We start from the raw sequence: 12,180 nt of genomic DNA, 5'->3' as shown, positions 1-12,180 counted from the left end.
TGAATAATATATGAGCACAGAGATGGTGGAGAGGTTAGGGTAGCCGGTATTCCCTTCTTTACAAGTCAATGACGTTGACGGCAGCTGAATTGGAATAAAATGGTGGTAGGACTAAAAGCGTTGGTTTAGATTTTCAGGGAGATTTATCGTTTTGCGTTCAAAGAATATTCAATCATGATGTTGGAAGGTGTTTTTCGTCTCCTGACAATAGTTGGGGTCTGCTGTTATGTTTCGTTTTTTTTCTCGTTCCGCAGGTATTATAATATGCGATGTGTCAGGACAATGTCCCCTGCCGATTGTATATAGGTACGGCGAGATTTGGGATTTCAAGTTGTCCACAATAACTGCACACTTCCGTGAACCCATGAGATGATCCTGGATTTCAGAGAGTTTTCGTTGGATGGAATATAAGATGTGTCTGGGATTGGGAGGGAGGATTGCGGATTTGTTGGACGCTCAAACATGGGACTAATTTCAACTGACGGGCTCCTTTGTATTAACTGATTGGGATACATTTGGCAATCTGTACTGTCTGGCTGGTTGATTATTATTGGAGAATGCAAGGGAGGGCTGCAAATTACTCGGAAATCGGTGAATGATAAGTTTTAATATAAAATAGCAAATCACTTAGAGAAAATTTTAAGTGATATCAGCACTGCTCAATTTTCCACTAACAAATCAGTTTATTTGATGAAGAATTAATCCGTGGATTTTTTTTTTCAAAGCTAATCCACATTTTTGCTCCACTTTACCTCTCGTCGAGTTTCTCCAGAAATTCACCATGACCCTGTTATCAATTCTCCCCTGGCCCCCTACCCTGCCGAAGCAGTAGCAGAACTCCCCGAAAACTTTGCCGTCCTGATCGTTAATAATCAAGTTAGCGTACAGGATCCCTCGTCATCATGATCCTCGACCGAAAATGTAAAAGCGAAAAGTGAAGTCAGTTATAACACAGAGACGTGCGATGTGAGATGTACAGCGGGAGGATGTTGGGGGGTGGGAGAGGTTAACACTGACAGAAGGGTGCCTAGCGAACATGAACAGAAGAGACACAGGGGGCACATAAATAACGATCTTTCTCCTCCCTGTCCTCGTTCACTCGGCACTCCCTAACCACCATAGGGCGTCCATGACGTACTGTGTGTAGCATCTAGAGTGACATCGCTCCATCCACGTCGTATTTTATATCCTCATAAACCCGCGGTGTAACGAGATTAGATGGGCCATTGTGAAATGGACTCGGTGCCTCATTTACATGCTAATCTTCAGTGTTACAGATACTGTACAAAGGTGATTCAACCACCTGTGTATTTATCATTTTAATTTCCCTGTTTTTACACTGAGAATAAAAAAAAAATTATTAATAAGAAGACATGAATTCAATTATCTTGCGGTAACACATAATAGTGGATTCATTATAAACCAATTCTTCATATGATCTATGATGATTATGTTTTTCTATCTAATTCGATGAAATGTTTAATCCCCTCCCTTATCGCTCAACCCATGAAATTGTTCGAAGATCTAGTGAGCTATCCGTCGAGACAAAGAACAGCAATATCGTCGGGAATAATGTGCGAGAGGGGTTAGAATTTCATTTTTATAGGTCCATAGAGCAAAAGTGGCCCATGTCCTTATCACAATTGTGGTTATTAGCCCTCCGCCCTCCCTCTTTCGTCTTCGTGAGAGTTGTTAAGATATCATCTCCGAATGTATACTACAGGCAGTAATCGTGATTTATAGGTCATCCATCAGCGTCGGCCATCACGCTGATGGGATCAGCATTGGCCCCTGGTGGGTGTTAAGAGACAGAAAGGTTAAGGGGGCTGTCGTGTCGTAAAGATAACGCTGCTATCCAACTATTGGAGGGCTTCCCCACGATAAACAGCCACGAAGGGAGATGATTTTGGTCGCGGAAATAACTTTTCTTTATTGGATACAGCTTTTATCCGACCCCGTTTTCCTCCAACCCCTTTCTACCCCACTTCTTGAAGATAGACCCACTTCTCGTTCCCCTCAACTCGCATTCTTTTGATATCAGAACGGATATATTCGCGGGTATTGCCATTCTCTCTTTCTTTTTTTCTCGGGCCATTCCCTTTTCAGTTTCGCTCTCCTTCCACGTCTTCAACGAGACAAAAAGGTGAAACGAGGCGCACTGTATTAGCCCAGAAAATCCTTGATGTATATGGGGAATTTATTAACTTCTCAGAGCAGCCTATTTATTTCCTCGTGTTGCGGACGTTGACTGGTGTGACTGAATTCATGCGTCAGTACTATCTCTATTTTTCTTGCCGCCCGACTTGTCTCTTCTTACTAATTTTTTACATGCGAAAATTTGTAGATTTTCAGTTTTTTTGGATGGTGTGGCTGCAGTCATGTGTCACCCCTTGACGCAAAAGCGCAACCCTACTAAAGACTAGTAGCACTGAAGCTCCTTCTGTAGGACTTCTCTCCTTCCCCATTATCATCCCCTAGTCCGAATAAATTGTTGTCCTACCGTGCTATCACTCACTCGTTCAAACTTTCGTCTTTTAAAGTTTAATGGTAGCCAAGGCACAGTTTACTGTGGGAAAAACTTGACAAAGTCTCAGAGTCCATTTCTCCAAGAATACGGTAAATGGTTTCCGCTGTAGACGGATAAATTTACGAGGCATTCTCGCATCCGCCCAGCAATCATCGTTGTACAATTCAAAATCCCTCGAAAAACTCACTAAGGGGAGGAGAACTCTCTGGTGTCCTGTTGGCTAAAGCTGTAGCCAACGGGTGACAATAAGTCCTAAGCAAAACTGCCGGCTTCATTCACCAACATTTTCCTTTCACAATGGCAAAATTATCCGCCCACCCTGGGAACCGCATAATTATGATGATGATCATCATTTGGAAAACTGGAGGTTTGACTTTGGCGCTCTGTTCCACGCCCAAAAATTCAATTTTATACTGTGGCATTAGCCACAGTCATTAGTCATCAGTTTTGTGAGTTGTATTGTCGAATGCCGACTAGTGGGCGTACATGTAGGCGGTCAAAATGCTAAAACTGCACCACGCTGGGCTATACCCCCGAGGGCAATAGCACACCTGGATGACATTACGTAGACGAGTCCACAGGAAATGAACGGCGACATTCAGAGGAGAAAGAAACTAGCTAGACATACGATGGAGGACAGTTTCACGTGCGGTCATCTAATGAGACATTCGTTTCATCGGCTGCTGATGGTCCCGAGTCCTTAACTGCGACAGCTGGTCTTTACCCCGATGTCTTTGAATGCAACACGTCTTTCATCCTCGACAAATACGTTTCATTTGGTTATGCTCGAGTTTTACATTGTGACAGTTAATATTTTTTCCTATTATTTTTCCTTAGGCCGAAAAGAAACGTTTTGGATTATCCCCTATCCGATGTCTACGACTCTTCAAGTGGACGATGAAAAGACGAAAAAACAAGGCGAGAGAATCATCTAGGCAGTTGGCAGGTAAGAAATCGTAAGGATAATACTTTTTTTTTCTGAATGGATGGGATCTTGAAGGGTCCGATTTTGACACATGCCGGCGTTCGAAGAAACTATTCAGGCTAGTCTTCGTTGTCAGTATGACAAGGATCGGTAAGATACAGCAAAGTAAACCGATCCTTCAAACACGGCAGTCTCTCTGTGCCCTATCTAAAGAGTGTCGACAAGGAAAACAGGCTTTGCATGGCGCATCAATTTACATCAGTGGATTCTGCGTTAGGTGGGATGAAAGTGCAACTAATGCTGAGCCACAGTGCCTCATCTAGTTGCCGTCAGCCCAATGAGCTTAGGGGAATAAGGAACTTTGTCATTCGTTAGGTAGGATACAATATGGATATGGATGAGGGCATTCTGAATTGACGGAGAAAATGTGTATTGGGTCGATAAGTGTGATTGTAATCACCTCCCACTCCAATTATGACCCCACCGCGTCCGATAATAGTTTTATCGCTTGATGACATAACGTACTAATTGCATCATCTGCGTATCGTGTCTCGGGGGCTTAGATTATTCGATCAATGGCATTAAGTGTCATTAATCTCTAAAGATGAATGAAATAAAAATTAAACATTGTTAATGACAAAAAATATAAATAAAATGAAAAATTAGCTATTTAAGAGCCACTGAACAGCTATCTTCAATAAACGAAGAGTACACATAAAACAGGAGATGATTCATTAATGATAAGGATAAGATACATTGCAAGTAACCAATTAAATAACTTCACTTTTTGGAGTGAAATGGACCGAGGAATAATAACCAAAAGCTTGAGTAGCTCAGTCGGTAGAGCATCAGACTTTTAATCTGAGGGTCCAGGGTTCAAGTCCCTGTTTGAGCGAATATTTTATTTTTTATAAAATTACTATGATCTAATTAGGAGTGGACAACAGATCGAGGTCTAGTGTAGTTATGGACGACGTCAAACAACCCTGCAAAATGCTTATTATACAGGGTCGGTGGTGCAAGCTTAATTTTAGCCGAATCCCAACGTGAGCTTGCGTAAATACTTTTTGCAAAGAATCTTAAAAAAAAAATCCGCATCAATTATTGTTTTCACTCAGGTGTATTTTTTTTTTAGAATAAAAAAAATGTAATAGCCATCGCGTTGTCGTAAAAACGGTATCAGCTAAAAGCTCATGTGAGGTAAAATTGTAGCGCGTGTCGTTCGCGCGTTCTCAAGATGAATAAAAATGACAAGTAAAGAATGCAAAATCTCGAGCGATAATTTTTTTGGTGTAAAAAAGATCTCAATAAAAATAAATTTCTTCTTATCTCCGCGACAACAGCATTTCAAATTCTCTGAGTCTCTGATTTCATTGTAAACATACCAAACACCACTCACCTATAAAAATTATCTCTCTTTTTACCGGTTTTGAATGCATCGAGAGAATTCCCCGGATTTTGCATCTGGCTGATAAATTCTCCGTTGTGTCGACGGGTGGGCCATTGAAAAACAATGTTATATCCCACATTGAAGCCCGGGGTGACACAAAATCGTTTTCACGACGCGACCATGGAGTGAGTACATGTTATTCCATTTCCGTTTGAACAAACGGAGAACGAAAATCAGCCCCAACCGGCTGAAATTTATGGTCCCAGTATACGGTCTCGCGGTCGCGTTCACAGATAACACGGGCATCGGTATCGTTTTGGTAAAAGTAATGATCCTGTTTACAGTTATCGCCGGTGTGTCGGTCAGATACCGATTGAGTTACTGAGACCGCGCAGAAGCGACTGGAACCAATGAACAGAGTAAAACTAGTACCGTTTGGATAGATGTTGAAGCATTCACTCTACACAAACATGCACAAATATTATCAAACAATCAATGGTGTATTGTTGTATTCATCCACTGTATTGGCCAATGCTCGGAGTTATGGCTGATGACGTCGAAAAGATTTTCTACTGCTCGCGGCGAAATACCAATTTCGAATACTATCCCTCCTTTTCCAGAACAAGTTACACGAGGACACGCTTAAAACGTATAAACTTCACTTCTATAAATCGATGTAATATATGGGGTATTCTATAAAAATACAACGCGAATAAAGCTCTCACACCCTGGTTGATCGTACTACCGATTTTTTCACGACCTTGTGTCTTCTTGGTTTTACATTCAAAATTACCCATTTCCAATGTTTATTTTCTAAACAAGGACTGTAAATCTCCGTTTTACCCCCCATGACGTGAAACTTTGTTGAACAATTTCCGTCCGACCTGCCGTGTTAATACGTCATCCACATTTGTGCGAGTTATCGAGGTAAAATAATTTGCATGGTTGTAACTGAGGGGGGTTGTCACGCGTGAGAGAAGCGTATAACATTTCTAAACGCAACCCATTAGGGTTTACGATGTACGGCTAGCATGCTAACGTGTAGGTATATTAAGATATTCCAATGGTGGGTTCAGCCGAGCCCCGCATTGTAAGATAGAGAGGTTATATCGCTCTCCTCTGTGAATTTCCATAATTATAGGGAAGCGGAGGAACTTTATTTGTTACTGAGAACTCATTATTATTTTTTTTCAAGGATAGAATTCAGCCTGGGAGAATGGATTAGTATGGGAAATGTAGGTGCCGTTTACAAATGTCTCCCGCTGGGGTGAAGATTATTTACCCACTATGATCTCATCATTTCCTGCCTTTTTGTCATTTCCTCAAATAAGCAATGACAAGAATGATAATGGCGAGAAGCCGTGCGTAATTAAATTCTAACGATCTTTAATGCCCTTTTTGGAACTGTAAATGATATAGAAACCACCTGCAGGTGATTGTAGAGGGCCGTCGTGCAACGGGGTGCTTTAGCAAAAAATGGAAATAATTTGATCATGGCAAAATAAAGGTAAAATAGATGCCCCTGAATCCCCAGTTTCCTCTACTCATGGGATACATATTAAGCTGCATCCTACACCCGTCTTCGGCTGTATGTCGATCATCCATCGGTCATAACCTGACAACTTCCCTCCTCCCTATCATTTCTCAACCGTATAATGAATGATAATCGGAGTAAGGCTTGTGTAATGAAATTTTAACGATGCTTAATGCCCCCCTTGGAATCGAAATGACCTCACAAAGCATCCGAAGCTGGTGATAAATGTTTATTGATATTGCCTGACAATTCTAGCCTCTCGCGTACGTCAAACAGCCCCACGTTATCCTACTATTATGGTCGTAACCACGAACGTTCACATTATGCCAGTCAAGAACGCATCGTTTCGGACTTAACCGGACATAACCTATAATTTCCTACACATTACTTCCATCTCTTGGAGGCAGTAGTCAATGAGATAGATAGTAAAATACCCAGGCGATTCCCCCATTTTCACCCATCAGATCTATCAAAAATATTACCATTGCTCATTCCCCTTATAACGTCTGAAGTCTTATGTCCCTCACCGCAAAGAGAAAAGATAGTTGAATCAATATTTATGCCCATAGATGGGGTTGGAATTCCATCGCATTTAAGGAACAACATGGCCGAGCAATGGTCGCGGAAAAGGGGGAGTTCCAGCATCTCCGCGACGTCGTTCGCCGTTTAGATAATAACGCGCATTTTATCTCTCTCATAAAACCTAATTTATGACGACCATCCAATGTCTATGGCTCGTACTATGGCCAACCGGAATGTGGATCGTTCTTTTGTCGTACATATACGTATCTTAACGCGATATAAGCAATATACGTGTGTTACGAAGGACCAAATGTGGGAGGGTGGTGGAGCTGCATCAGCAAAGGTCGTCGAGTGGATCGGAGAAGGGATAGTAATATTATCAGAGAAGGGAAGCTAAAACCCATGCACGAAGCACACATTCCACACCAGCCGTTTCTTTTCCTGTCTTAGATTCAATCCTCCTCTTTCTATTCTCCTACGACGACTTTATTGCCAATAAACGAAACAATCGGCTCGGCGGGTTGCCCTGTCTTTCTATCCTCGCGTCACCACCCAATTGACGACACCTACTCACGCTCACCCCCAAGCGCACAACAAATGGATTGTCCATAGCCATTGGTTAGACTCACACCATTTTTCTCCCACTGGAAAATGGACAAGCATGGCATTTCGTGTTTATACGCCATTTCGTTTAGGCTTTTATTGATCATTTTGTTATCTGTCTGCAGATTTATCGTACACATCAATGACAATCTGCGGCGGAGATTCAACGAATGAGTTTTTGATATTGAAACACATCACGACATGAGGAACTGAATATCAGAGAGAGAGCTGGAGTTGTTCACTTCAGCTATCTGATTGACATGAATTTAAAATATAGTCAGAATAAAATATAGTTCGTTAAATGGATAGATAGATGAATTCTAACGAGAATATGATAGGGACAGGAACTTGAAGTACCCATTGAGTTAAAGATGACATTGAATTGAGAAAAAAATTTCGGACGTTCAGCCGCTATTAAAACATCTTCCTATTTCGCGTCATGCCACTGTAAAATGAAATATCCCTGTCGTCATCGTATACCACCATCTTAAGCTCTTATCTCGAGTCAGCAACAATCTATTAACGACCAGTTGTGCAATAATTCACAACAGCATTTGTGAAAGTATTTTTTTACCCCTACAGCAGTACAGAAACATCAATCATCCCCTTTAACGTCAGAGTTATCTCTGTCAGAGCATTACAAACGCCCGCATTTCGTGGGTTATTGTCTTGTGATTCATGACAACATTATATTAACAAATTTATAACTTCACACAAACCGTGGGGCCCCACGGGGCACATATCGATTAACGTCTGCTGCGTTGCAGTAACTCCAACCTCCTGTCTTTTGATTTATAACGACTGACTAAATTATTTAAAGTCTTCATTTGTTAGCGGGAGGGAGAACGGGGGATCTCGAAAGAAGCCCGTATAGCGCGTGCGCGTTGACTCCTCTCGCTCATTGTGCCGCGCCACCTCGCCACCATTCGTGCAAGCTTCCTCACGTATTATATCTCAAACAAAAGCGGCTAAAAAAAAAGAAGCTAACAACCGGTGAATGTAAAAAACGACGAATAAAGGACAACGCGCCAGGTATAAAGGATCGTTGGATAAAGAGGAGGTCAAAATAAAGCAAAATGTACATGGGGATGCGATGTGTGTCCGAGCAAGGATGGCTTGTCGTGCGGCGCAACGTCGGCGAACGTGTGTGTTCCGTGTTACGAATGCACGGAACAAGCGCTGCTTGTCCGCGGCCACCTGAGTTATGATCGCTTCGTGCCCACCCTGGCTGTTTGTGTCTGGGATTTCTCTTTCTCTCTGTCTCTCTCTCTCTTTCTCTCGCTCGCTCCCGTCCTCTCGGATACTCGCGCGTTCCACGTCGGCCATCTTGACACGGCGGGAAAAACCGGTTGCTCGCGAAGAGTGTGCACGCCATAACCCCAAAACCACAGAAAATATATTCACTCGCGTAATCGTGCGCCCGACTCTATACGGTATTCAGATATGATACTTGAAATGGAAATCTGTGGAATACCATGACCCACGGAGGACTTTATCGTAATAAAGATCCATTTCATCATGTCTGGCTACTCGAGTTTATTTTTACAAGGGGCTCGAGGCCGGATTTGAGAGGTGATGAGTTAATTTCGTGATACAAGTCCAATGAAAAAAAATCAACGTCACCTTTCAATATTGAGTATTCTTTTCATACAACTTACCAAGTCCCATTGATCTCTGCAGTCTATTTTGCTCGATAAGCTGGAGGGCAGGAAAGTTAAGGGCCCAACGGTTACGCCGCAGCGTCGGTGAGGCGTGGTCGTAGCAATTCTCTCGATAGAGTTACAAGACTCGTTTTGAGTCTTGAACTTGAAATTTATTAGCCCCCGTTCGTGTCAGTTTAATTGCAAAGGCTCGCACCGCCCCTCAAGCATTTTTATTTCGTTATGATATTCGGAATAAAGGGATTCCCAACTCCATTCTCTGTACCTCGAGCTTCAATGCCGCTGGATGGCATATCTTCATATAAATTCAGTAGAATGTATCGTGAATCGCGAGAGATAGAGGGAGAGGAGGGAAAGAGGCACTTCAGCGTTTACTTCATAGCTTCTCGGTTGATAAACTACCCTTAGCGCGGAGCTATATAATATAATGATATCTGACTGTCTGTATCGCAATCCCAGTCCCATAAAGGAGATATGTACAAAGTCGCCGGCGATCGGGCTCTCCGGGAAGAGGAGAGAGTAAGACTGGCCCTCGAGGCGGCCGACATAAATAACGACACAGCGTGGGTCCAGACAGCATTCGCAACTTTAAACACCGAGGGGATCCCATTCGGCTGGCAGTTCTCAAAATATTTTGTTGTTAAAACTATCATGTCTTTTCGGAAGGTTTCCGAGATTTCGGCGGTACGTTTTTCCATAAGTGAAAATAATCGAAACTATCCTAGTAATAGCGGAGAATATATCAACGGAAAATGCAATTACCCTACTGCACGAAACTAACGTTGAAAATCACCTAATGGATTCCCACCCGTGCCGAAGTGTTTCCACAACCTTTGAAAATCGTCCGGAGCACATTCCATCAGAGAAAAAAAATTGCCGGCAAAAGTGAGAGGCACGGATCCGTTACCTGACAATGGCAGATGATTAGCCCACCATGTCGACACTAACGACAGTCAAACAACTCATAAGTTTAATCCAGGGATTACGAATCCCGGTGGGGTACTTACAGCACTAAGATCGTAGACGGTATTAGAGGTGAGCTGTCGAGCGTTTACCGTAGAATATTATATGACAGAGCTGTCATTTTGGGCCTCTTCACTGTATTCTCATAGGGATCTCTATCGCCTTTTCTTCTCGCCGTCACGTCACTCAACTTATATCGCCTGTCAAAATTCAGTGAAGCCGATGATACACTGGTACCAGCATCGGATTTCGCCATGCGCTTGACTAAGCGCTAGTTCTGAATTTACCTCTACTCGTGAAGTAAGAAATTAGGAAGGGAGATAAAAGAAGATCGAGGGATGGTCGCTAAACAGATCAGCTCAATGAGAACGGTGCGGAAAAAATTGCAAAGTTTTCCGAAAAGGATTAGCCTTCAATTTTTTTGTGAGAGAAAAAAATGGTGTTTTCTTCGCGTTATTCCTCACTTCACAGCCTTGCTGGCATTCAAGGGTACCTCAAACGCGAGAAACGCTCTGTCCCGGTTGCGAAATTCAACCCTAACACGACTTGATTTCTCTCACAAAAAATGGAACGGGGTTAGCCTTTAATTTTTTGGAAATGAAAACAAATTGTTTTTTTCTCGCGTCTTGTTTGCGGCTCATGGCTTTGCGGATATTCAGGGGGCATTTAGGGAGTAATCGTGCAGCAGTTTTCCGAACGGAACGGAAAATATTCTGGCTGAAAACAATAGTGGAAATTCGGAAGATTATCGGGGGATGCTTTTGAAAAAGGTTTCTCAACTTCTCTACCGGCTTACCTGCCCCACGGGGACATTTGCAAAAGCATACTCAGGCGGTATGAACGAAATGGTTATAATGAAAATGCTCCGGGGAGCAATTCAACTCGGCGGGTATATATACAAATTGGATTTCTGTGGTTTGTCTTGGTTTGTAAAGGTGCAACTTGCCGTTTACCTACTTTCAAGTTTTCCGACAGTAGTGGGGGTTTTGTTGAGGAGTTGATAGCTTTCCTAGAGATATTGTGGTCCACCGTGGCCATTTTTCAACTGTCCGAGTCCCTCAATTCGAGTGATTCTCGATGTTTAAAACTGTGTCCAGTAGAAAAATTGTCCGTTTCAAAGTTTTAACAGATCATTTATTTCATAATTGTGCCGACATTCTTTTGCCATCATTATGGAATAAGTGTAGTTATTTTTTTTCTCCATAAAGCAAAACTATTATTAAAAATTCAGTAATTAATCAATGCCTGAAAACACGAAATAGTCACAATGGCAAGAATAATATCTATTGCAATGATGAGCACATTGATGCTCCAAAGCCTCGGGTGTGAGTCCCATAATACCTCATCTCCCCTCGAGACAAATAAAGAAATAAAAAAAACCGTGGCATCGATGCTGGTGGCACTGTATTTTCCCCCAGGGTATTATTTTCCAAGGTAACAATAGGAATGCATCGGTAGGACGTATTGTATTCAGGTAGGTGGAGTCAAAGTATATCTCCTGTTCACAATACCTCCTGCATTATGTATCTCATGCTCGATTGATATTCGTGTATCGTTTATTCGATGAGGGCCTCTTAAAAATTCACATTTCAAAAATCATGTTTATTCAATCAACAATCAATAACATTCCACTTTCCTGACGAACCCGCATATTGTATTTTCCAAAAAAAAAACCCGCGGAGAGAGAGAGAGAGAGAGAGAGAGAGAGAGAGAGAGAGAGAAAGAGTATTGGATAATTTATCAGTGTGTCAATTTTCCGGAGGATTGCATAGAAATGTGTGGGAAAAATTTGGATAATTTTCGGAAACACTGGAAATCTTATTGAGCCGTCGCGCAATTATTTTCGCCCTATATTAGGGACATTCATCCCGCCGGAATGAACAAAAGAGTAGCACTTGGGGATCCCGAATACAGTGTTACAAATGATGTCTCCTAGCGTAGGATAAAAATTCTTTTTACTTGTCTCACTCTTTAGTAGAAAGCATCATTCCTCTCTCTTTTTCCTCACAAAATATTTATTTAATTTCTTGTTTTCACATTATAATACGACTGATG

General features: G+C 42.1%; 1 protein-coding gene and 1 non-coding gene across 9 annotated transcripts in view; both read left to right on the top strand.

The window, feature by feature from the left end:
* LOC135169037 (sister chromatid cohesion protein DCC1) overlaps positions 1 to 12,180 on the top strand; it is a 52,506-nt gene that overhangs the window by 36,237 nt on the left and 4,089 nt on the right. For 2 of the 8 annotated variants that reach the window (XM_064133709.1, XM_064133711.1), the window contains one exon: positions 3,365 to 3,473. The exons of 5 other annotated variants lie outside the window; for them this stretch is intronic. In XM_064133709.1, the coding sequence (XP_063989779.1) occupies positions 3,365 to 3,462 (98 nt within the window). In that variant the 3' untranslated portion in view covers positions 3,463 to 3,473. Of the gene's footprint in view, positions 1 to 3,364; positions 3,474 to 7,626; positions 7,731 to 12,180 lie in introns of those variants that run through there. One more of the 8 variants, XM_064133713.1, reaches the window with a different exon arrangement.
* Trnak-uuu (transfer RNA lysine (anticodon UUU)) lies at positions 4,275 to 4,347 on the top strand. The gene has a single exon. It is a non-coding gene; the product is annotated as a tRNA-Lys (tRNA).

Source organism: Diachasmimorpha longicaudata, chromosome 14 (assembly GCF_034640455.1).
Source record: "Diachasmimorpha longicaudata isolate KC_UGA_2023 chromosome 14, iyDiaLong2, whole genome shotgun sequence".
NCBI lineage: Eukaryota > Metazoa > Arthropoda > Insecta > Hymenoptera > Braconidae > Diachasmimorpha > Diachasmimorpha longicaudata.
The sequence above is the reverse complement of the archived record's forward strand: the minus strand, read 5'-3'. Positions and strand labels throughout refer to the sequence as shown.